The sequence below is a fragment of the Oncorhynchus kisutch genome, linkage group LG17, assembly GCF_002021735.2.
Source record: "Oncorhynchus kisutch isolate 150728-3 linkage group LG17, Okis_V2, whole genome shotgun sequence".
NCBI lineage: Eukaryota > Metazoa > Chordata > Actinopteri > Salmoniformes > Salmonidae > Oncorhynchus > Oncorhynchus kisutch.
Genome location: NC_034190.2, coordinates 42,913,796 through 42,940,676, shown reverse-complemented (window position 1 = coordinate 42,940,676; position 26,881 = coordinate 42,913,796). Strand labels below are relative to the sequence as shown.

Below are 26,881 nucleotides of genomic sequence, written 5' to 3'. Positions count from 1 at the left end.
TCAATAAGGGATCATAGCTTTCACCTGGATTCACCTGGTCAGTCTATGTCATGGAAAGAGCAGGTGTCCTTCTAAGGTAGGACCACAACCTCTCCATCTGTTCTCCGTCAGCAAGCCCACTACCAGTCACATACCTGACACCATCAGTGACCTGAAATGTAAAGTACAAACAGAAACCATAATGAGTATTACAATGCTTGATGATGATTACTGTTAGGCCAACTGTCTGCAAATACAAATATGTGGTGTTAAACAAGCATAAATGAAAAATAAATATTTTATTTATGACCTGACAGGGAACATCATGAGCATAGGCATGAAAGGCTGGCACTACAAATGTGGTGTCCACCATCAAATCGGAACAGTTTTTCTAAATGTAAAAAATGTATTTAGGGTAGGAACAGTTCGGTTGTGCATTTTTGTGTAAAACATTACTTATGATTTCAAAGCAGGTATGGAGCAATACGTTTCAAGCCATTCATGAAACTGTATCAAGCGATTCATTAATCATGGCTACATGGCTACGTGATTATTGTAGCTCAATGGGTGTAACTTCTGTTGACAATTTCGATACCTTTTGGAAACAAAACACGTTTTATTAGGAGGATGGGATCCACCCAAATCATTTGGGTTCCTGGATCCTTTCACAGCATTATAAGGCTGCGTTGAGACATTGACCCAAGCCCAGTTTAGCTAATCCCTACCATTATGACAGAGAGTTGTCATAATGCTTTAGCATTACATGGTAGACACAATGTAAGTAACCTAACTTGTCCCTCTAACTGCCCTGAATGCCTCTGCTGATCCTATAGCTATTGTATGCTATTGTATGTGCCTATGAACCAGATTTATACTGTTAGCACTGAGGCGGTCTGCCCTAGGAGGAGGTCCACTGTGTGCAGCTCACCCTGCACTAAAATAAATATGAGCATATCTACTTCTGCTAAGCTTCCCAGTAAAGCAATGTAAACAAGTAAGCATCTCAGAGGAAAAGGGCTCAAAATAGCCCATGTTAACATATGTAGCTTAAGAAACAAGGCTCGTGAAATTAATAATTTGCTAGTAAGAGATGACTATTCATAATATAAGAGGTAGAACAATATGTTTTGTAGTGATTCCTATGTTGTTGATGTAAAGAATATTTGTTGGACCGTTGTGTTTAAAGAGGAGCAAACAGACGCTGCACTTGACACATTTATGAAATTGCTTATTCCAGTTACTAATAAGTAACCCATTAAGAAAATAACTGTAAAAACTGTTATATCCCTATGGATTGATGTTAATGAGGAATTTAACAATTGTATGTTTGAGAGGGATGATGCAAAAGGAAATAACTCTGACAGCACAATCGATTGGCAAATGTATTGCAAATTGAGAAATCATGTGACTAAACTGAATAAAAAAGAAGAACCTACACTATGAAACAAAGATAAATGACAAAGAATTATAGTAAAAAGCTTTGGGAAAAAAGGCTCAGCTCCATCATTCATTGAATCAGATGGCTCATTCATCACAAAACCAACTGATATTGCCAACTACTTGAATGATTTTTTCATTGGCAAGATTAGCAAACTTAGGCATGACATGCCAGCAACAAACTCTGACACTACACATCCCAAAAAATAATAATAATAATTAAAAAATAATACACATCCAAGTAAGTATATCTGACCAAATTATGAAAGACAAGCATTGTATGTCATTTAGAATTCCGTAAAGTGAGTGTGGAAGAGGTGAAAAAATTATTGTTGTCTATCAACAATGACAAGCCACCGGGGTCTGGCAACTTGGATGGAAAATGATTGATACGATATTGCCAATCCTATTTGCCATATTTTCAATTTTAGCCTACTAGAACGTGTGTTCCCCCAGGCTTGGAGGGAAGCAAAAGTCATTACGCTACCTAAGAATAGTAAAGCCCCCTTTACTGTCTGAAATAGCTGAGAAATCAGCCTGTTACCAAACCTTAGTAAACTTTTGGGAAAAATTGTTTGACCAGATACAATGCTATTTTAAAGTAAACAAATTGACATCAAACATTCAGCATACTTATAGGGAAGGACATTCAACAAGCACAGCACTTACACAAATGACTGATGAGTGGCTGAGAGAAATTGATGATAAAACGATTGTGGGGGCTGTTTTTTGTTAGAAGTATGTCGATAATAAAGCACGGCAAGCACTTTTACCCCTTTTCTCCCCAATTTCATGGAATCCAGTCCTGTCTCATCGCTGCAACTCTCATACGGACTCTGGAGATGCAAAGGTAGAGAGCCGTGCATCTTCTGAAACACAACCCAGCCAAGCCACACTGCTTCTTGTACAAACAGAAACCATAATGAGTATTACAATGCTTGATGATGATTACTGTTAGGCCAACTGTCTGCAAATACAAATATGTGGTGTTAAACAAGCATAAATGAAAAATAAATATTTTATTTATGACCTGACAGGGAACATCATGAGCATAGGCATGAAAGGCTGGCACTACAAATGTGGTGTCCACCATCAAATCGGAACAGTTTTTCTAAATGTAAAAAATTTATTTAGGGTAGGAACAGTTCGGTTGTGCATTTTTGTGTAGAACATTACTTATGATTTCAAAGCAGGTATGGAGCAATACGTTTCAAGCCATTCATGAAACTGTATCAAGCGATTCATTAATCATGGCTACATGGCTACGTGATTATTGTAGCTCAATGGGTGTAACTTCTGTTGACAATTTCGATACCTTTTGGAAACAAAACACGTTTTATTAGGAGGATGGGATCCACCCAAATCATTTGGGTTCCTGGATCCTTTCACAGCATTATAAGGCTGCGTTGAGACATTGACCCAAGCCCAGTTTAGCTAATCCCTACCATTATGACAGAGAGTTGTCATAATGCTTTAGCATTACATGGTAGACACAATGTAAGTAACCTAACTTGTCCCTCTAACTGCCCTGAATGCCCTGAATGCCTCTGCTGATCCTATAGCTATTGTATGCTATTGTATGTGCCTATGAACCAGATTTATACTGTTAGCACTGAGGCGGTCTGCCCTAGGAGGAAGTCCACTGTGTGCAGCTCACCCTGCACTAAAATAAATATGAGCATATCTACTTCTGCTAAGCTTCCCAGTAAAGCAATGTAAACAAGTAAGCATCTCAGAGGAAAAGGGCTCAAAATAGCCCATGTTAACATATGTAGCTTAAGAAACAAGGCTCGTGAAATTAATAATTTGCTAGTAAGAGATGACTATTCATAATATAAGAGGTAGAACAATATGTTTTGTAGTGATTCCTATGTTGTTGATGTAAAGAATATTTGTTGGACCGTTGTGTTTAAAGAGGAGCAAACAGACGCTGCACTTGACACATTTATGAAATTGCTTATTCCAGTTACTAATAAGTAACCCATTAAGAAAATAACTGTAAAAACTGTTATATCCCTGTGGATTGATGTTAATGAGGAATTTAACAATTGTATGTTTGAGAGGGATGATGCAAAAGGAAATAACTCTGACAGCACAATCGATTGGCAAATGTATTGCAAATTGAGAAATCATGTGACTAAACTGAATAAAAAAGAAGAACCTACACTATGAAACAAAGATAAGTGACAAAGAATTATAGTAAAAAGCTTTGGGAAAAAAGGCTCAGCTCCATCATTCATTGAATCAGATGGCTCATTCATCACAAAACCAACTGATATTGCCAACTACTTGAATGATTTTTTCATTGGCAAGATTAGCAAACTTAGGCATGACATGCCAGCAACAAACTCTGACACTACACATCCCAAAAAATAATAATAATAATTAAAAAATAATACACATCCAAGTAAGTATATCTGACCAAATTATGAAAGACAAGCATTGTATGTCATTTAGAATTCCGTAAAGTGAGTGTGGAAGAGGTGAAAAAATTATTGTTGTCTATCAACAATGACAAGCCACCGGGGTCTGGCAACTTGGATGGAAAATGATTGATACGATATTGCCAATCCTATTTGCCATATTTTCAATTTTAGCCTACTAGAACGTGTGTTCCCCCAGGCTTGGAGGGAAGCAAAAGTCATTACGCTACCTAAGAATAGTAAAGCCCCCTTTACTGTCTGAAATAGCTGAGAAATCAGCCTGTTACCAAACCTTAGTAAACTTTTGGGAAAAATTGTTTGACCAGATACAATGCTATTTTAAAGTAAACAAATTGACATCAAACATTCAGCATACTTATAGGGAAGGACATTCAACAAGCACAGCACTTACACAAATGACTGATGAGTGGCTGAGAGAAATTGATGATAAAACGATTGTGGGGGCTGTTTTTTGTTAGAAGTATGTCGATAATAAAGCACGGCAAGCACTTTTACCCCTTTTCTCCCCAATTTCATGGAATCCAGTCCTGTCTCATCGCTGCAACTCTCATACGGACTCTGGAGATGCAAAGGTAGAGAGCCGTGCATCTTCTGAAACACAACCCAGCCAAGCCACACTGCTTCTTGATACAATGCCCGCTTAACCCGGAAGCCAGTTGCACCAATGTATCGGAGGTAGCACCGTACACCTGGTGACCGTGTCAGCATGCACTGCGCCTGGACCACCACAGGAGTCGTTAGAGCGTGATGGGACAAGAACATCCCTGCCGGCCAAACCATCCCCTAATCCGGACGACGCTGGGCCAATTGTGAGCCGCCCCATGGTTCTCCCGGTCTCGGCCGGCTGCGACAGAGCCTGGACTCAAATCAGGATCTCTAGTTGCACAGCTAGCACTGCGATGCAGTGCCTTAGACCACCGCGCCACTCGGGAGGCGGCTCTACCTTCTTAACAGAATTATGAACTAGGCAGGTCCTACAGGCCCTAGTTTTGTCACACCTGGACTACTGTTTAGTCGTGTGGTCAAGTGCCACATGCCAGAGTCTGTGGCAATTCAGGGTGACAGCTGCAAAACTGCAGCCAGACATTATGTGCTCTTCCTGACATGAGGACATTCCGTTTCTTAGATTGTATTCCTAAACATTACATCTGATGTTGGTGAGATTCATGTCTTTTAAGAATGTAGATTGATCAACATATTTTCATCATAACAACAGAGTGAAGAGTGAACAGGGTTATGGTAAACTAAATCAAATAAAATCAAAGTTGCCATTTGCACAGGAATACAGCGCAATATGTACAATACAATGAAATAAGTAGATTACTACAGTATATTAAGTACAGTACAGTCGGTGCCAGTCTTATGGCTTTGAGGGAGAAACTGTCTCTAAGCATGGTGCTGCTACACTTAATGCTCTGATACAGTTTGAAAGATGGTAAAGGAGCCAGAAGTCTTAGTTTCAAATTGTTATATAAGGCCTACCTCTAACGTCAACAACAGTCAAAAGAGGGTTGTACAGGATGTGACAGTCATGGTCATCTTGTCTCCGCCACTCCCATCGTATGCCCAACGGGACACATGGGATGAACTGCCCTGACTAAGACAGACAGACTACAGTAGCTGCAGATTTGAAGCTACACTATCAGGGGGATATTTCCTTGCACAAGTTGTCAGAAAACTCCAAATCAAACCAAATCACATTTACCTTACCGCTGCAGGGAACTGTAACTTTTATATAAACTGAACTGTATCTATACATGATCAACATTTTTGACTGGGAAGCCATTTTTTTAAGCCAGAATTTGACAGGTTTGTTGATATAACATAAAATACATTTCCGTCCATAACCTTAACTGTTGGACATCGTTAGGAGTGCTTTGTGTTCTCACAGCACAGGTGGCACAGAAATATTTATCTGAGCCACAATCCTTATAGCACCATAGATCAGCCTCCTCCAAAACTCTACACAAACTGCAGATGGCATTGGGTGGAGGACATTCCAGCTCCACTGCAGGCATGTGGAGTAGCTCCCTCAACCACTTCCAGGCCACAACATCCGCAGCCTTCCTTTTTTTTATGCTGGTGGAGGAGGTGCATCACTGTAGCTGGACACAAATTCTGCTGCAGAGGGAACCAGCTCTGTTCTCCCAGGACTCCCTAGAGAGTAGTGACAATTGTTACTGAGTATAATATCCTGGTTCAATTAAGTAGAACAGAACTGAACAGAGAAACTTTCTCACCGATTTAAGTTGATGGCAGGGGTGTACGCACTATCAAGCCTCTAGTCAGGTCTCTGTAAACCAGTGTGGCTCTTTTTCTTCTAATAGATGGCATCTGTAGAGAAAAACAAGACAATGACTAAGTTTGACATTCTAAATCAGGATACAATATTAATTACATTTAAATGATCTGATACAAAGGACATAATTATCTATCATAATGCATGACTAGTGGAGTTACTTTGCTTACACTCGTATTTCCTTATAGGGACTCTAAAGACAGTTATGGGTAGAAAGATGTGCTTAAAATGGAGATTAAGTAGTATTAATTGGCTCCAGAGACAGTTGATGACATCTTTGGGCTTCAACAAGCATGGGACAGGAATATGTTGTTTTCATGTCCATCTAATACTTGCCTAGTCCAGTAGGCCCAATCACATCTTGCTATGCCCATAGAGCCCCCAAAGTACCCCTTCATATATGAAATGAGTCTTTCTAAGTAACCACATTGGATATTGATTTCTGGTTGAATGAATGGTGTAAGCATTGGCTAGAGAGAGTTTAAATCCATGCAAGATAGTGTACTAGTGCACACTTTGGGAAGTATGGAGATTTAAGACACAAGCAACAGACGCAGCCCCAAAAATTTGACACAGCCTTGCACCAAAAACAGGAAATGACACTGTGCCATGGTTTCCGGGAAATTTAAACTGAAAAGATTGCGAATGCAAAAATTGCAAATCCTTTCAAATGTATTATAAATTCAGATCGAATTTTAGCAGGCTATCCCAGTGTAAAAACACTAAAAAAGAATGTAATTACGTACTGTTGATGAAGGGAAAGATCAGAAGATCTTGTCTTAGTTTTAGTTACAGCACAGTAAAAATGGGCATTTTACCGCCACCACCGTATACAGGGTGCAATAACAGCCGTGGTTGATACTTTTTGCCTACTCGGAAATTACGATATGAAATATTGATTTGAACCTTCTGACCAACTAGTCTAGTGGGTCAGGTGAAGCACCACTGTCAGATTCATATCGCGTGATGTCTGATGATAGTTCTTGATTATATCGACTGATATGGGGTGGTTATGGCTGACTTGCTAGATGGATTTTATTGGCGTTAGAGTCATTTGTTTTTGTTTAGAATATTGAGCCATTGAAACTGAAACAGTGCATCCCGAATGGGTGGAGGCAGCGAACAATGTACCAGGCCAGCTGTGATTTACAACATGATAGCAATATTTTTTGGACAACCAAAAAAATGTATCTGTGAATAATACTGGACAAAAATATAAATGCAACATGCAACCATTTCAAAGGTTTTACAGAGTTACAGTTCATAAGGAAATCAGTCAATTCATTAGGCCCTAATCTATGGATTTCCCATGCTGGGAATACAGATATGCATCTGTTGGTCACAGATACTTCAAGAAAAATGGACCACAGGATCTCATCACGGTATCTCTGTGCATTCAAATTGCCATCGATAAAATGGAATTGTGTTCGTGTCCATAGCTTATGCCTGCCCATACCATAACCCTACTGCCACCATGGGGCACACTGTTCACAACATTGACATCAGCAAACCACTCACCCACATGACTCCATGCACATGGTCTACAGTTGTGAGACCGGTTGGACGTACATGCAAATTTGAGAGAAATAAGCCTTTTGTGCATATGGAACATTTCTTGGATCTTTTATTTCAGCTCATGATGTAACGGTTTTCTTTAGGTGAAGGAGAGGCGGACCAAAACACAGCGTGGTGGTTATTCATGTTTTTTAATAAAGACACTAGACATGAATAAACTAACAAAAACAATAAACGTGGAAAACCAAAAACAGCCCTATCTGGTGCAAAACACAGAGACAGGAACAATCACCCACCAAACACTCAAAGAATATGGCTGCCTAAATATGGTTCCCAATCAGAGACAACGATAAACACCTGCCTCTGATTGAGAACCATTCTAGACAGCCATAGACTATGCTAGATACCCCTACTATAATACAAACCCAATACCTAACAAAAAACCCAAGACAAAACACACCACATACAAAACCCATGTCACACCCTGGCCTGACCAAATGAATAAAGAAAACGCAAAATACTAAGACCAGGGCGTGACACATGAAACATAGGACAAACACTTTACATGTCGTGTTTATATTTCTGTTCAGTGTAGTTAGTTAAATAGCTACCGGACTCTCTTCATTGACCCTTTCTGAACTTAGAGTGCAGTATAACTGCAGTATACTGCAAAAAACACGTCCAAAATAAAACTACAATTTACTGCAGTAATTTTGCATTGTAACTGCAGTTAGAGTGCAATATAACTGCAGTTGAACTGCAGTTATTTTGCAATTACTGTGTCCGAAATACCACAGTTGACTGCAGTTACAGCACCTTTACTGCAATTTCAAAACTGCATTCTTTTTTTGTAAGTGTTCATGCCCAGCGCAAACTTTCAGTTGCATGTCGAAACCTACACTACATTTGTCTGTCCAATGCATGTACATAACAGGCTGCTTTAGCCACTGGTGAAGTAATTTAATGTCAATTTCAGAGGTTTAAAAAGGAACAGAAAGGAACGATACAAACCGTTAGTTCACCTTGGTTCAAAATGGTTCAGAACTTTTTTGCTGGTCGGAACAGTGGAACGGAACGAAAAAAATAATGGTTCTGTTCAGAACTACACCATTTATTTTTGGTTACAACCCCTGATCCAATGATTGATTTATTAGATATCATTTTATTTCACCTTTATTTAACCAGGTAGGCTATTTGATAACAAGTTCTCATTTGCATTTGTTCTTAAGGAAATTATAGTCTACTTTCAGACATGTTTTCATAGTGTAATTTACTTACACTTTTCTACTGAGGTGAAACTAGGCAGGGGAGGGACCAGTTTGGATTGCTGACCGTCTCTCACTGGATCCTTGGCCTTTTCCAGGTTGGTGTGGTAATGGTAATAAAACACCACAGCTGTCAGTGCATGTCAGGGTACATCCCGAGGGGTACGTGCTGATATAAGGAGATTGTGACAGCCGGTTAAATGGCATCCCTTGAGAAAGCAAGAACAAGATGTATGTCAGGAGAAGTGCAGTATTATAATAAGGAGATGTGGGAAATGGCGGGAAAAAGAGAGGCAGAGGAGGTCTAAGAGAGAGAGTGAGGAAGACAGTGAGCTTGAGTCGGTTAAAAATGGTGGGGCAAAGGGAGAGAGTTTGTAAAAGAGGAATGGAAGAAAGTGTAAGCAGAACGAGCTGAAGACAGGAGGAGAAATGGAAGTGAATGAGGGCGAAGAATCAGAGGTTGAGGTGTGGTGAAGTTCTTGGTGCCCGAGGCTTGCACCGATGTACAGGAATGAAGCAGGAGTGAAGTTTGGGGAAAAACTGGACCCTTGTCTTTTGGCTGATCCATTTGTGGTTTCACAGTGGGTGAAAACAGAGTTGGGTACTGTGAAATTTGTGAGGGTAACCAGAAGTGGTCTTCTGATTAATTGTTTGTTTCTGCTGATCAGAGAGAGAAGGCGCTCGGCATTAAATGAATGGGGGCAAGAAATGTGAATTGTTTCACTCTCAAGAAAAGGGTGCCATTGAAATGAGTGATTTCTGGGGTAGCAGTAAATGTTGACCAACTAAAAGGGGAAGATTCCTTGTGTTTGTGATGCTTGGATTTTGGGCATTTATAGCAATGGTTGTCAACTGTACTGCAGGGATATTGCAGAAAATGTAGGTTGTCGTGACAGCTGCAGAGAGGTATTTGGGTGTGAGACTTGACATCAGAAGAGTGACAGGGTGTATTAAGTGGTGATTTCCCGTCCTTTCAGGTTTGTTGGCATGAGGTAGGCCTAAACAGATTTACATTTTATTTTTTGTGAGTGTAGTGTTAAATGATTTGTTTATTTTTTCAAGCAAAGTATAAGGGAGTTGTACTCAATCTATTAGGTGGCGTTAATGCAACATATTGGATGCCAACTGCCATTAAACTTCATCAAAGACAAATATGCATGTCGGGGCAGTTTGTTGCTCGATGCGGGGTTATGCAGTACTAGCTAGCTGTACAATCTCCGGGAATTGAACAGAAACAAGAGGACACCACCAAATCAAATCTGAGATGCCCAAAGAAGCATCCACTAATTACTACGCACTTCAATTGACCGCAGTGTTAACTTGGTAAGCAGAGAAATCCATTGTTATCAAGATTCGTTGCTAGCACTACCAGACTAACGTCACTGCCCACAGTAAATCCGTTTTTACTTTCGATCTACTAAGTCTGCTTGTCAATAAGCTCTCAGACGAAAGGTCCTAGGTCGATGAGTGATATACTGTATCTAGAATCAGATGAGGCTAGAGAGCAAGGTTTTTATTGATAGTCGAACTCTTACCTTATTGCCAAAAAGGAGGTAATATGCTGTATTCAGTTACATGTATGCAGTTACATCTAGCTACTAAGATATTAAACCACAATGTGAAGTCACTGGACCCCCCCCCCCTCCCTCATTCATGCTATATTAATTATATTTCTATTTCACCACTTTCCTAATTCTGCAGGCATATTTCTTGTGATTGATCTAAATTTCAATACCTTTCTATCAATATGAGCTACAGGTCTACAGACAATTGCGTAGTTTACTTAATCTCTTCTTCTATATCATGGCGGTCCGCAAACAATTGTTTAAGAGCATGCTGCCAACTACTGTGCTGGAATGTACGATCAATCATGATCTGCCCAATTCTGTACTACCATGAAAATAAAAAATTTAATAAATCCCTACTAACTTCTACCACACCTTCCCCCCTGCCCCCACTCCATAAAACATTATCTATATATTGCTGAAACACTCCACACTTAGGATTGTTCAGCATGTCAAAAACATCTGTTAGCCCCAATATCTCTTTTGCTATCTCCACAACCACAATCCACAATGTGCAATAATAGTGTTTAACATGATTTTTCAATGACTTCCTCATCTCTGTACCCCACACATACAAAAATCTGTAGAGTACCTCAGTCGAGCAGTGCATTTCAAACAGATACAGCCACAAAGACCAGGGACATTTTCCAATCCCTCTAAAAAAAAAAAGGCCACCTATTGGTAGATGGGTAAAAATGTAAAAGCAGATATTGAATATACCTTTGGGCATGGTGAAATAATGAATTACACTTTGGATGGTGTATACCCAGTCACTAAAAAGATACAGGCATCCTTCTTATCTCAGTTGCCGGAGAGAAAGGAAACCACTTAGGGATTTCACCATGAGGCCAATGGTGACTTTAAAACTGTTACAGGGTTTAATGGCTGTGATAGGAGAACCTGAGGATGGATAAACATTGTAGTTACTCTACAATACTAACCTAAATGACAGATTGAAAAGAAGGAAGCCTGTACAGAATAAAAAATATTCCAAAACATGCATCCTGTTTGCAACAAGGCACTGAAGTAATACCGCAAAAAAAACGGGGCAAAGCAATTCACTTTTACAAAGTGATAAGTTTGGGGCAAATCCAACACAACACATTACGACATTACATTATTAGTACCACTCTCTGTATTTTCAAGCATAGTGGTGACTGCATAATGTTATGGGTTGCTTGTAATCGTTAAGGAGAGTTCTTCAGATTAAAATAATTAACTGAATGGAGCTAAGCACAGGAAAATCCTAGAGGAAAACCTGGTTCAGGTATGAACAGAGTACCACATAAAACCTAGCATTCAAACAAGGTAATGGTTCCAATCGTTTTTCCACCATACATTTTTCCTATAGGGGATTTTAGAAACACTATAGTGTGTGCTATGTGCTATGTGCTATGTGTAGGCTTAACCTGGCGTGACATTTTGATAACTGTGTAAACCTCTCGAGGACAAGGTGACTCACCTGTATTTACCCCTCAAAATGAAACACTAATTAGCTGCTAATGTGGCTAATTTAATGTCATAAAGAACTACAAATACCATGATGATCTGAACGAGACTGCCGACTTGAGGAATTAATAAATTGGCAAGATTTCTTTAGATCTAAAATTCTGTGAACTGTCTTGTGCAAGTTTTAAATTGACACAATACCTGTTAGCAAAGGTGGCAGCTAGAGATGACCTGCAGGAGCTTGCAGTGATTAGTAGTCCCTCATGATGTCTTTTTAAGTGGGAGAACTTGCACAATTGGTGGCTGACTAAATACTTTTTTGCCCCACTGTAAGTGCTGTTATTGTGAAGTGGAAACGTCTAGAAGCAACAACAGCTCAACCACGAAGTGGTAGGCCACACAATCTCACAGAATGGGACCGCCGACTGCTGAAGCATGTAGCGCGTATCATCCATCCTTGGTTGCAACACTCACTACCGAAATCCAAACTGCCTCTGGAAGCAACGTCATTCCAATAAATGTTTTTCGGGAGCGTCAGCAAATGGGTTTCCATGGCCGAGCAGCCACACACAAGCCTAAGATCACCATGCGCAATGCTGGAGTGCTGTAAAGTTCACCGCCATTGGACTCTGGAGCAGTGGAAACGCATTCTCTGTAGTGATGAATAATGCTTCACCATCTGGTTGCCCGACAGACTAATCTGGGTTTGGAGGATGCCAGGAGGTCACTACTTGCCCCAATGCATAGTGCCAACTGTAAAGTTTGGTGGAGGAGGAATGGGGCTGTTTTTAATGGTTTGGGCTAGGCCCCTTAGTTCCAGTGAGAGGACATCTTAAAGCTACAGCATGCAATCACATTCTATACAATTCTGTGCTTCCAACTTGTGGCAAAAGTTTGGGGATGGCCCTTTCCTCTTTCAGCATGAAAATGCCCAGTGCACAAAGCGAGATTCATACAGATATGGTTTGTGGAGGCTGTTATAGCAGCAAAGAGAGGACCAACTCGATATTATGCTCATGAGTTTGGAATGAGAAGTTCGAAGAGCAGGTGTCCTCATACTTTTTCATGTAGTGTATTTTAAGTGTTTCTAAAATTCCCTATGGGAAAAATGAATGGTGGAAAAACGATTGGAACCATTTCCCTGTTTGACTGCTAGGTTTTATGACACTATGGCTCTATTGTCTTCCCTTAACCCTATGACCTACACTACTGTTTTTGAAATAAAATCACATTTTTTATCAATTAAAATAACACAAAATTGATCAGAAATAAATTACTATTGTAGCTGGAAACAGCAGATTTTTTTAATGGAATATCTACATAGGCGTACAGAGGCCGATTATCAGCAACCATCACTCCTGTGTTCCAATGGCCCGTTTTGTTAGCTAATCCAAGTTTGTCATTTTAAAAGGCTAATTGATCATTAGAAAACCCTTTTGCAAATATGTTAGCACAGCTGAAAACTGCCATGCTGATTAAAGAAGCAATAAAACTCATCAGTCTGTTCTTGTTCCATGCGAGAAATTGCCAAGAAACTGAAGATCTCGTATAACGCTGTGTACTACTTCACAGAACAGCGCAAACTGGCTCTAGCCAGAATAGAAAGCGGAGTGGGAGGCCCCAGTGCACAACTGAGCAAAATGGCAAGTACATTAGTGTGTCTAGTTTGAGAAACAGATGCCTCACAAGTCCTCAACTGGCAGCTTCATTAAATAGTACCCGCAAAACACCAGTCTCAATGTCAACAGTGAAGAGGCGACTCCGGGATGCTGGCCTTCTAGGCAGAGTTCCTCTATCCAGTGTCTGTTCTTTTGCCCATCTTAATCTTTTATTTTTATTGGCCAGTCTGAGATATGGCTTTTTCTTTGCAAGTCTGCCAATAATCAAATCAAATCAAATTGTATTTGTCACATACACATGGTTAGCAGATGTTAATGCGAGTGTAGCGAAATACTTGTGCTTGTAGTTCCAACAATGCAGTAATAATCCAACAAGTAATCTAACTAACAATTTAAAAAAAAAAACTGCTGTCTTATACACAGTGTAAGGGGATAAAGAATATGTACATAAAGATATATGAATGAGTGATGGTACAGAGCAGCATAGGCAAGATACAGTAGATGGTATCGAGTACAGTATATACATATGAGATGAGTATGTAAACAAAGTGGCATAGTTAAAGTGGCTAGTGATACATGTATTACATAAGGATGCAGTAGATGATATAGAGTACAGTATATACGTATACATATGAGATGAATAATGTAGGGTATGTAAACATTATATTAGGTAGCATTGTTTAAAGTGGCTAGTGATATATTTTACATCATTTCCCATCAATTCCCATTATTAAAGTGGCTGGAGTTGAGTCAGTGTGTTGGCAGCAGCCACTCAATGTTAGTGGTGGCTGTTTAACAGTCTGATGGCCTTGAGATAGAAGCTGTTTTTCAGTCTCTCGGTCCCAGCTTTGATGCACCTGTACTGACCTCGCCTTCTGGATGATAGTGGGGTGAACAGGCAGTGGCTCGGGTGGTTGTTGTCCTTGATGATCTTTATGGCCTTCCTGTAACATCGGGTGGTATTAGGTGTCCTGGAGGGCAGGTAGTTTGCCCCTGGTGATGCGTTGTGCAGACCTCACTACCCTCTGGAGAGCCTTACGGTTGTGGGCGGAGCAGTTGCCGTACCAGGCGGTGATACAGCCCGCCAGGATGCTCTCGATTGTGCATCTGTAGAAGTTTGTGAGTGCTTTTGGTGACAAGCCGAATTTCATCAGCCTCCTGAGGTTGAAGAGGCGCTGCTGCGCCTTCTTCACGATGCTGTCTGTGTGGGTGGACCAATTCAGTTTGTCTGTGATGTGTATGCCGAGGAACTTAAAACTTACTACCCCCTCCACTACTGTTCCATCGATGTGGATAGGGGGGTGTTCCCTCTGCTGTTTCCTGAAGTCCACAATCATCTTCTTAGTTTTGTTGACGTTGAGTGTGAGGTTATTTTCCTGACACCACACTCCGAGGGCCCTCACCTCCTCCCTGTAGGCCGTCTCGTCGTTGTTGGTAATCAAGCCTACCACTGTTGTGTCGTCCGCAAACTTGATGATTGAGTTGGAGGCGTGCGTGGCCACGCAGTCGTGGGTGAACAGGGAGTACAGGAGAGGGCTCAGAACGCACCCTTGTGGGGCCCCAGTGTTGAGGATCAGCGGGGTGGAGATGTTGTTGCCTACCCTCACCACCTGGGGGCGGCCCGTCCAGTACCCAGTTGCACAGGGCGGGGTCGAGACCCAGGGTCTCGAGCTTGATGACGAGCTTGGAGGGTACTATGGTGTTGAATGCCGAGCTGTAGTCGATGAACAGCATTCTCATTCCTCTTGTCCAGATGGGTTAGGGCAGTGTGCAGTGTGGTTGAGATTGCATCGTCTGTGGACCTATTTGGGCGGTAAGCAAATTGGAGTGGGTCTAGGGTGTCAGGTAGGGTGGAGGTGATATGGTCCTTGACTAGTCTCTCAAAGCACTTCATGATGACGGAAGTGAGTGCTACGGGGCGGTAGTCGTTTAGCTCAGTTACCTTAGCTTTCTTGGGAACAGGAACAATGGTGGCCCTCTTGAAGCATGTGGGAACAGCAGACTGGTATAGGGATTGATTGAATATGTCCGTGAACACACCGGCCAGCTGGTCTGCGCATGCTCTGAGGGCGCGGCTGGGGATGCCGTCTGGGCCTTGCGAGGGTTAACACGTTTAAATGTTTTACTCACCTCGGCTGCAGTGAAGGAGAGTCCGCATGTTTTCGTTGCAGGCTGTGTCAGTGGCACTGTATTGTCCTCAAAGCGGGCAAAAAAGTTATTTAGTCTGCCTGGGAGCAAGACATCCTGGTCCGTGACTGGGCTGGTTTTCTTCTTGTAGTCCGTGATTGACTGTAGACCCTGCCACATACCTCTTGTGTCTGAGCCATTGAATTTGAGATTCTACTTTGTCTCTATACTGACGCTTAGCTTGTTTGATAGCCTTGCGGAGGGAATAGCTGCACTGTTTGTATTCGGTCATGTTACCAGTCACCGTGCCCTGATTAAAAGCAGTGGTTCGCGCTTTCAGTTTCACGCAAATGCTGCCATCAATCCACGGTTTCTGGTTTGGGAATGTTTTAATCGTTGCTATGGGAACGACATCTTCAACGCACGTTCTAATGAACTCGCACACCGAATCAGCGTATTCGTCAATGTTGTTATCTGACGCAATACGAAACATATCCCAGTCCACGTGATGGAAGCAGTCTTTGAGTGTGGAATCAGCTTGGTCGGACCAGCGTAAGGCCAGCATCCCGGAGTCACCTCCTATCTGAACTAAAAACTCCATATTTTGGCATGTCTGTGCATCCTTGACCATCACGAATCAATATCCAAAAGCAGCATATGTTTTTTCCGCGAATCTGCAGATCATCTTCTTTCTTTTGTGGCACCAATGTGAGTGAGGATGTACGATAGGTGAAACGGTGTTGCAGTGGTCTAGTGCACGTGTCAAACTCATTCCACGGAGGGCCGAGTTTCTGCGGGTTTTTGCTCCACCCCTGTACTTGGTTGACTAATTAATGTTAGTAACTCCCCTCATCTGGTTGTCAAGGTCTTAATTGAAAGGAAAAAACAAAAACCTGCAGACGCTCGGCCCTCCTTTGCATGAGTTTGACACCACTGGTCTTGTGTGTGGTGCGGGAATTAATGACAAATGAACCTGGGAGCTTTGTCTTCACATTGCCCTAGAAAAGGAAACCGAAACTCAAACCAATTCTCAATATAGTCTCACTTCGGTTCGCTTCGGGGGCTCTTTGGAGGGGTCAGAGTTCCTTTGGAGTGTGCACACTGCACGAAAAATGAAGCGAACTGCAATGAGTTCACAAAAATTGCCTGAAAGGGACCAAGTGTGAAACCCTTAATAGTTTTTTAACCTTTCCTCTTCAAGGACAATCAAATTATTTATTTGCACCTCTACTCACATTGGTTGAGCGCCTTCCACTTCTTTCCAAATTTGAAAACGTTAACAATTAATTTAAGGTCACTTTTTTACCACTAACATTAAATCCCTTCCCCCCCAAATACTGGCTTGCCTCTGCATGAAGGGAACTGGGTGGCCTATCCTATCTGGTTAGAAATGTGGCATTACACACCAGATGGTCCTGTAAGTGGTGTATGGCCCAATCCCAAATCAATCCTTATGCACTTGTGGAGATCTAAGTGGATTTGACAGTTGTAAGCAATATGGCAATAGCTCCAATTTGCCCTCTCACAGGATTATGTGTAAGTTTCACCATACTGCTTATACCAATCTCCACGTGCAAGGGGTTGAGTGGCGCAGCGGTCTAAGGCACAGCATCTCAGTGCAAGAGGCGACACCACAGTCCCTGGTTCGAATCCAGGCTGAATCACATCCGGCCATGATTGGGAGTCCCATAGGGCGGTTTCTGTACCAAATACTTATGCCATGCAATAAAAGGCAAATTAATTACTTAAAAATCATACAATGTGATTTTCTGGATTTTTTTGTATCAGATCCCATCTCTCACAGTTGAAGTGTACTTATGATAAAAATTACAGACCTCCTACATGCTTTGTAAGTAGGAAACACTGCCGATTTGGCAGGTTATCAAATACTTGTTCTCCTCACTGTATATATGTATGCAAATGTGGGTATGTGTATGTATGCATACACTACCGTTCAAAAGTTTGGGGTCACTTAGACATGTCCTTGTTTTTGAAAGAAAAGCATATTTCTTTTGTCCATTAAAATAACAAAATTGATCATTAATAAAAATGTAGACATTGCTAATGTTGTAAATGACTATTGTAGCTGGAAACGGCTTTAAAAATTCTTATTTTTTAAATATCTACATAGGCGTACAGAGGCCCATTATCAGCAACCATCATTCCTCTGTTCCAATGGCACATTGTGTTAGCTAATCCAAGTTTATAATTTGAAAAGGCTAATTGATCATTTTTAACAATGCTTTTTTTCTGATAAAACTAGTTCAGTTTCATAATATTACCATATGTCCCAGCTGCCTGCTGTAGTTTAAGTAATCACAAAAAACAAGACTTATTTTAGGGCATTTTTCACCCTGCCAGTTCCTAAATAGTTCTATTGAGCACTGTGGCACCAACTTGCCTTCCGAACGTTCTATTCCCAGTTTATGTTTCTACATCACAATGCCTGTTTTGCTATTGTTGGCAATGGAGACCTGTCCACATTGTAGTTAATGTAAACAAAAAATTACTCATGGAACTCTGAGGTCGTCCCATTGTTTACTATAGGGAAATATAGGTATGTCTGTCTATTTCGCAATGTGTATATGTAGATTATTTTACATTGAATACCATTTTAATCATGAGAATATCCTCTTTATAATTATGTAAGGCTGGGCAGTGTATTCCGTTGTCATCAAATGCTAGACTCGAAATACCTTTTGCCCTTGGAAAGCTGCGCTTCCCCCATTGTTTTCCTATGGAGAGTCATGCTGATATATTTTTGTCAAATCTCACAATATGTATATTTACACAATGTGTATATTATATATCGATTTTTTTCAAGTCGGACACCATTTTAATCATGATAATCTAATTATGTAAGGCTGGGCAGTGTATTCCATTGTCAGCGATAGCTTGACCAGAAATAGTCAAAAGTTGCACTTTTTCCCCCCCTGCACACATGGCACCATCGAGGTGCGGATGTTTACCTACTACACTAGTTATTTTTCAGTTTCGTCCTAAGAACAGATTGTAGTGGTAAAATAAAAAGGGATACATTTTTTGGTGCCATTTAGGCTAAATTGAATTCTAAACGTAACCCCAGTCAAAACGGGCTCTGCGATGGGCCTGCGCTGGTGTTCCAGTTTAGCCAACGTTCTTTTGCCATTTTCAGCCTTGGGTGAATTTCGACTTGTTATATTGTCCAGCCTACCCCTGGTTCTGCCGCTTGCACTTTTAAGACAGTCCCCATAGCCGCAAGTGCATAGTATTCCCCCATTGAAAGCCACTTTTTGAAAACGGAGAAAATAAACATACCTTGCGCTCTACCATCGGAATTAAGATATCTCTAGGACCTTCAGTTGAAGATGTATTGACGAGCAAGCTCTGAATATCTAACCACTATCCAAACTGGAAACAAACCTACTGCGGTGAATCTCGGCTGACATTAGCTGGAAAACTACGCTAGGTTAGTGTAGCTGTTTGAAAATGATACCAACAAAGGTGAGATGGTGTCGGCAAGAGCAACTAGCTAGTAATTATTGTAATGAAACAGCAGGTCGTTACATTTATATTAAAAAGTAACGTGTTACTTAGTCAACATGTTATTTGTTTAAATTATTATTATCTAGCAGTTGCTCTTACCGACACCATGTCCCATCCTTAGCTAGTTAGCCATGTGAAAAAACAAAGACATTTTCATTTGCTAGGATTCAGGACGCCAACCTCGCTTGCAGTTTGAACCAACTAAAGTTAGCTTGTAGCTAGCTACGTGTCTCTGGATAAGCGCGTCAGCTAATTACTCAAATGTAATGTGAACGTTGGCTAGCAATGACCAGCCAAGATCGGTGAATCTAACAACACGTCAGTTTGTTAATGTCAGGGGCGCTATCTTGCTTGCTAGCTAAATATGTTTTCTTTTCAGCTGAGTAAGAAGGACCCAACCCCTCAGCTCATCCCAGCAAAACAAGCAGAGAGTAAAGACAGTGTTGGGTATCCAAAATTTTGACTAGTCACTCGGTCCAGTTTATTTGGCTTGACGACCCTGGATCAGAGCTGTGTTGAAACGCACCAGAACAATCGCTTCGACGAAAATAACGTTAACGCAAGGTATTGGGTTTTAGACAGCTAGCTTGTTGAAGCTTAGCAAGAAAAGTGCACGTTTCAGAAATGGCCACAGCCGGAACAGTTCATTCAGGTCCAGCGAGTTCCACTGGTAAGTACACATTCTCTCTATCTATACACCAAATAGCTAAAGTTACTCGTTTTGATGATCAGGTCTTTGAGACTCATCCTGTAGTATGTGGATTGCTCTTTAAATACAGCCATGTGTACTTGGCAAACTCCTTGTCCTAGTGTTGGCACTGTTCAGTAGGGCACAACATATTAGCTACTAACAGGACCATAACCATTTACCCCCCCATGCCATCCCATCCCACCCCACAGATGTGCACACTCAGTTCTGAAGGAGGCTATCCTCAGAGGTACCAGTGTGTCTGTGTGAACTGGTTGACATGAACTATTCCGGTTCTGTCAATTTAGGCCTGTGAATGTTTGCATGCCTTGTTGTCTTGGAAACTGATTCAGCTGATAGCTGTAACAATTGGTAACTGATGACATCCCATGTATGCATCTTACTCCTTGGGCAATGTCATTTTAATAATAATAATGTATTCCATTTCTATTGCGCTTTTCGTAACATCAAAGCACTTCAAAAGCAAGCAACAAACAAGCAATACATCATCGTTAGTAGCCTAGCTATGTATTAATATTTTGTATTCAGTCTGTGAATCACAGAATGTGATGTCTTGACACCTTGGAATGTATTCATGGCCAAATCACCTTTTGTATAAATTGGGTCTAAGGAGGTTTTTGTGTGTTTTTAGACTGGTTGCGATTGGCATGACCAGCAGCTCTACGATCTATTACACAGTGCTGTGTGTGCGGTAAACAACGGCACTCAACTTTTTTCTTGTTCTTTCTGTCCCTCAAAAAAAAAAATCTCAGTAGGCTCAACTGGGACTCAGAAGATAGCTTCTTTAGAGGTGAGAAGATGATGTACATTGGTTTTCATGCCAATAATTTATGCCTTCACCAAAAGGTTGTGTTATGTCCTTTGTCTCTTCCTGTGACTCACTACTTCTCCTCTCTTCCACTCACAGGTTCTAGGGTCCTCAGGCTCGTCTCAAACTATAAAGAAGACTATTGGCCACCGTGGGCTTGACCCCACTGGGGAGACCACCTACAAGAAGGTCAGAGTTCTTGGTCAACTCCCATTCACACATTGTAACAGACCTCATCTTTCCTACTTAAATGTTTTTCTTATGAATTAACATATTCAGTTAATTACATAACCCCCAATCATATGTTTAGTCTTGTGAAGATACATCTGCTGGTTTCAAAATGTCTCATCTATTTATGTTTCCCCATTTGCAGAGGTCATAGCAGTGTATTCACTAGGAACTAAATGTGACAAAATGGGGAGGGACTTACCTGAATTTGTCTAATAGGAACACTAGTTTTCATTATATATATGTGTGTGTGTATATGTATTTGCTACGGTGTGCACCCCAGGCATGCACTTCAAACTCAGAGCACTCTGCTGACTTTAACATGTGCATATGTTCAACCTGGGAAATACGTTCTCTTCCTTTCTATTCAATCTCAATCTCTGCTCTGCCCTCCTCCAGACTACCTCGTCTGCCCTGAAAGGTGCCATCCAGTTGGGCATCACACACACAGTGGGCAGCCTGAGCCAAAAACCTGAGAGAGATGTACTCATGCAGGACTTTGAAGTGGTGGAGAGCATCTTTTTTCCCAGGTGTGTGTGATTTATTGACAGGAAAGTATAGCGGGAGTATGTGTTTCTGTTCTGTTTTTATGTCAATATTTCAAGTTTGGAATTGTGACAAAGAAGTAGGTTAAATAATGTTCTTCCCAATTTTACCATGGCATTGTTAAATACTTGTTTCTGATTGGCTTGAAGGGCATTCTAGAGCTTGCATTATTTCCCTATAACGCATGGTATATTTGCACGGTAGAATTCAATGGCTATAGTTCATTCTTACATACCCTGTTTGAGCTACTTTTGAAAGCAAAAGTCAAATTGAAAACATTGGCATTGTTGAATTTTATTTTCATAATAGCAAGCTAGGATTCATGGTTTGGTTAGCTAAACTAGCAATTCTGTTTGTTTACCAAGGCAAATACTATAGCTATTTAGTAAACTTGCTAGCTACTTCAGTGGATGTTGAACACATTTCTAGCGGCAAATGTGTTAAATTATAGCCATGATATTCAAAGGGGTATTCAACTCGTGGCCCTATGCGCTTTCTGGAAAATAATGCAACTCCGTGGAAGGTTAGTTCCACTCTGTTAGCGGGTCGTGGAACATACCTCCCACTCTGTTCATTATTTTCCAAAGAATGCATAGCCTCTCGTTGATTATCCCTTAATGTTCTCCTCTGCTTTAATTTTGCATTCTTAACAAGTATAGAATTGTGTTTATGTAAGTTCATGTTCTTTGTCTGCAGTCACTTGATGTATTAATCACACTCCTCAATTTGTCTTTAGTGAGGGCAGTAACCTGACCCCAGCCCACCACTACAGTGACTTTAGGTTCAAGACCTACGCTCCCATCGCCTTCCGCTACTTCAGGGAGATGTTTGGTATCCGACCAGACGATTACCTGGTACTACACTCTCTCAACCCACCTTGAAAGGCAATACTGGAAGTGGAATGGTCTATTTACCTACCGTAAAAATGTCAGTTGAAAGCCCAGTCCCCTTTTTTAATAGCCGGGCAACAGCAGGTATTTCAAATAAACGCCTGGTAAATTAATTTAAGAGGATGGCATTCATTTTTTACATGGTTTAACGGTTGATTTGTTGCATTACATAATTCACTAGTGACTCCAAGAAATGATTGCAATCATCTGTTTTATTGCCAGTAAAAAACTGCTAGGCATTGGCTGCTAGCTAGCTAGCTAACAGCGGCTGCTAGCTAGCTAACAGCGGCTGCTAGCTAGCTAACAGCGGCTGCTAGCTAGCTAACAGCGGCTGCTAGCTAGCTAACAGCGGCTGCTAGCTAGCTAACAGCGGCTGCTAGCTAGCTAACAGCGGCTGCTAGCTAGCTAACAGCGGCTGCTAGCTAGCTAACAGCGGCTGCTAGCTAGCTAACAGCGGCTGCTAGCTTGCTGGCAAACACAAAAGTCAACAACTTCGGAGCACAGACCCCCAGAAATTGGCTGATCGCCCTCTAGTGGCAAAAGTAAGAACTGCAGAAAATGCACAGTCAACGAGGATAATCAGTATTATTTTTCTCAAAATAGAGGCATACTAAAGACGAGAATGTGACACTGTGTCTAGATGATAACACATTAGTGCAGGAAATGTATTCAAAATGCAGGATTTAACAATGAATTATTACGGAAATAGAAGCCTGTCTCTAAGTTCCAGTTGTGTCCAGTGATTTAATTAAATAGACTCCTGGCCTATTAATATAAGTTTGATGGTAACAAATAATGAGTACTGTTTTTGTTGCAGTACTCGCTGTGTAACGAGGAACTGATTGAGCTGTCCAACTCTGGAGCCAGCGGATCTCTGTTCTACGTCTCCAGCGATGACGAGTTCATCATTAAGACTGTGCAGCACAAAGAGGCTGAGTTCTTACAGAAACTATTGCCTGGCTACTTCATGGTAAGAGAGTGAGTGTGGGTACGCCTGTGCATGCTATAGTGTGTGTGTCTGTGTGATGATCCATTGTGTACCCTATGTTTTGTCCTTTTGAGTTACCAAGTTGACCTAGTAGTTGCTGCACAATTCAATCTTTGTCCTGAATGTTTCCTGATTTATTGCGTGTGTTGTATTCTATGCTATGAGTGGATTTGATTGACATAGTTGGATCCCAATCCTTTCCCCTCCACTCGCTCTCTAGAACCTGAACCAGAACAAGCGAACCTTGCTGCCAAAGTTCTACGGTCTCTACTGCATCCAGGCAGGGGGAAAGAACATCCGCATTGTTGTCATGAACAACCTGCTCCCGCGCGCCGTGCGCATGCACCTCAAGTACGACATGAAGGGCTCCACCTATAAGAGACGAGCCTCGGCCAAGGAGCGAGAAAGGGCTGTGCCCACGTTCAAGGATCTGGACTTCATCCAGGACCTTCCCGATGGTCTTCTGTTGGAACCAGACAATTACAACGCCCTCAGCAAGACCATCCAGAGAGACTGCCTGGTGAGAGGGAGGGAGAATGGGTCTGTAGAGGTGTTTGTGGGTGGTGGTGTGTATTTTAGGGCCGGGACAATACCAGTATTGTGATTAGAGGTCAACCGATTATGTTTTTCCAATACCGATTATTGGAGGACCCCAAAAAGCCGATACCGATTAATCAGCTGGTTTTATTTAAATTTTATTTCATATATATATATATATATATTTGTAATAATGACAATTACAACAATACTGAATGAACAATGAACACTTATTTTAACTTAATATAATACATGAATAAAATCTATTTTGTCTCAAATAAATAATGAAACATGCTCAATTTGGTTTAAATAATGCAAAAACACAGTGTTGGAGAAGAAAGTAAAAGTGCAATATGTGCCATGTAAAAAAGCTAACGGTTAAGTTCCTTGCTCCAGAACATGAGAACATATGAAAGCTGGTGGTTCAATATTCCCAGTTCTTCAATATTTGGGGTTAAGAAGTTTTAGGTTGTAGTTATTATAGGAATTATGACGCGTCGACTCTCTATACCATTTGTATTTCATATACCTTTAACTTTTGGATGTTCTAATAGTATTGCCAGCCTAATCTCAGGAGTTGATAGACTTGAAGTCATAAACAGTGTGTGAATCAAGCATTGCTAAGGGCTGCTGGTAAATACAGTAAAGTTTGAATGAATGTTTACGAGCCTGCTGCCGCCTACCACCGCTCAGTCAGACTGCTGTGTCAAATATCAAATCGTAGACTTAATTATAATAAACACAGAAATACGAGCCTTAGGGGCATTAATATGGGCAAATCCGGAAACTATGATTTCGAAACTAAAATGTTTATTCTTTCAGTGAAATACGGAACTGTTCCGTATTTTATTGAACGGGTGGCAACCCTAAGTCTAAATATTTGTTACATTGCACAACCTTCAATGTTATGTCATAATTAGCTCGCAACGAGCCAGGCGGCCCAAACTGCTGCATATACCCTGACTCTGCGTGCAATGAACGCAAGAGAAGTGAAACAATTTCGCTAGTTAATATTGCCTGCTAACATGAATTTCTTTTAACTAAATATTCAGGTTTAAAAAAAAATATAGTTCTATGTATTGATTTTAAAAAAGGCATTGATGTTTATGGTTAGGTACAATCGTGCAACGACTGTGCTTTTTTCGCGAATGGTCTTTTGTTAAATCATCCTTCGTTTGGCGCGGTAGGCTGTAATTCAATGATAAATTAATAGGCACCGCATTGATTATATGGGACAAGCTGTAATTGTAAGTTGTAATTGTCTGGTTCCAACAGGACAAGCTAGTTAACCTAGTAATATCATCAACCATGTGTAGTTAACTAGCGATTATGTGAAGATTGTTTTTTATAAGATAAGTTTAATGCTAGCTAGCAACTAGCTCCTTGCTGCACTCGCGTAACAGGTGGTCAGCCTGCCACGCAGTTTCCTCATGGAATACAATATATTCGGCGTCCAAAAATGCCGATTACCGATTTGTTATGAAAACAACTTGAAATCGGCCCTAATTAATCGGCCATGCCGATTAATCGAGCAACCTCTAATTCTGATACTTGTTAGTATCGTGGCAAGGAAACGAAACACAAAGTGTATTTAACCTCAAACTCTGACGCCGTCTCGTGGCATTTTATAAACAACGTTTAATATTGTATACTACGCTAAGTATATTTTGGTTTCAAAATGTAAGTCGATTTCCAAAAAGACAAGAACTGTAGCTTTCATGGGGGGTTAACAGGCAAAACAACTGTTTAACCACTCAGCGTTTAACGGGTTCACTTTTTTAGGAAAACGAATCCAATTGTATTGTCACATGCGCCAAATACAACAGTGCAGTTTTTTTAAGTAAAAAATATTTGGTATAAAATAAGCTGAAGAAACAAAAAAAAATGACACAAATCAATACGATGCTATATACAGGTGGAACCGGTACCGAGTCAATGTGTGGAGGTACAGGTTATAGTCGAAGTAATTGAGGTAATAATATGTACAGTACCAGTCAAACGTTTGGACACACCTACTCATTCAAGGGTTTTTTCTTTATTTTTACTATTTTCTACATTGTAGAATAATAGTGGAGACATCAAAACTATGAAATGACACAAATGGAGTCATATAGTAACCAAAAAGGTGTTAAACAAATCAAAAAAATAATATATATATATATCTAGTTAAATAATTCAAATATATAAGTCAGTTAAGAAAAATTCTTATTTCCAATGACGGCCAAACCCGGACGACGCTGGGCCAATTGTGCGCTGCCCTATGCGACTCCCAATCACGGTCGGATGTGATGCAGCCTCTTGCACTGAGATGCAGTGTCTTAGACCACTGCGCCACTTGGGAGACCACTGCGCCACTTGGGAGCTGACAAGGTCATCGTGTGAATCCCGGAACATATTCCAGTTTGTGCTAGCAATACAGTACTGTTGCATAGCATCTGCGTCATCTGACCACTTCTGTTTTGTGCGAATCACTAGTACCTCTTTCTTTAGTTTTTGCTTGTAAACAGGAATCAGGAGGATATAACTATGGTCAGATTTGTCAAATAGAGAGCGTGGGATAGCTTTGTAAGCGTCTCCGTGTGTGGTGTAAAGGTGGTCTAGAGTAAAAAATAAAAAGTTATCTAGTTGCACATCTCAGAGTAGGAGTGTAGTTCTAGAATGGAGTCCCCTTTGTCCATGTAATCTTATTCCTTTTAATCTAAAATGCTAACTTGATCCTAAATTGGTACTCAAAATTCTTCTGAGTACTGACTAGGGCTGTGGCGGTCATGACATTTTGTCAGACATTTACTGTCATGCAAATGCCTGCTTGTCTCATGGTAATTGACCATTAATGAACATAAACATGTTTACCATCTCCAGGGCTGCCGGTATACAAGCCTCTGATGCATGCCTTTGGAATATCTACATTTTAAAAAGTTGAATAAACCCATTTAATATATAACCATCAC

The 26,881-nt window shown here is 40.9% G+C and overlaps 1 protein-coding gene and 1 long non-coding RNA gene across 8 annotated transcripts in view; one reads left to right on the top strand and one right to left on the bottom strand.

The window, feature by feature from the left end:
- Positions 1-5,018: 5,018 nt before the first annotated feature.
- LOC109907712 (uncharacterized) lies at positions 5,019-19,110 on the bottom strand. The gene is made up of 3 exons (XR_004203641.1): positions 18,997-19,110; positions 6,101-6,194; positions 5,019-6,017 (listed from the first exon to the last, which is right to left on the bottom strand). It is a non-coding gene; the product is annotated as an uncharacterized LOC109907712 (long non-coding RNA).
- Positions 10,075-26,881, top strand: part of LOC109907711 (phosphatidylinositol 4-phosphate 5-kinase type-1 alpha) — a 30,036-nt gene continuing 13,229 nt past the window's right edge. The window contains exons 1-8 of one of the 7 annotated variants that reach the window (XM_031793859.1): positions 10,075-10,262; positions 19,604-19,894; positions 20,686-20,723; positions 20,841-20,930; positions 21,369-21,499; positions 22,252-22,369; positions 23,223-23,375; positions 23,614-23,913. In XM_031793859.1, coding sequence (XP_031649719.1) covers positions 19,849-19,894; positions 20,686-20,723; positions 20,841-20,930; positions 21,369-21,499; positions 22,252-22,369; positions 23,223-23,375; positions 23,614-23,913 — 876 coding nt within the window. In that variant the 5' untranslated portion in view covers positions 10,075-10,262; positions 19,604-19,848. Of the gene's footprint in view, positions 10,263-17,952; positions 19,895-20,685; positions 20,724-20,840; positions 20,931-21,368; positions 21,500-22,251; positions 22,370-23,222; positions 23,376-23,613; positions 23,914-26,881 lie in introns of those variants that run through there. The other 6 variants (XM_031793861.1, XM_031793858.1, XM_031793857.1 and 3 more) reach the window with 6 other exon arrangements.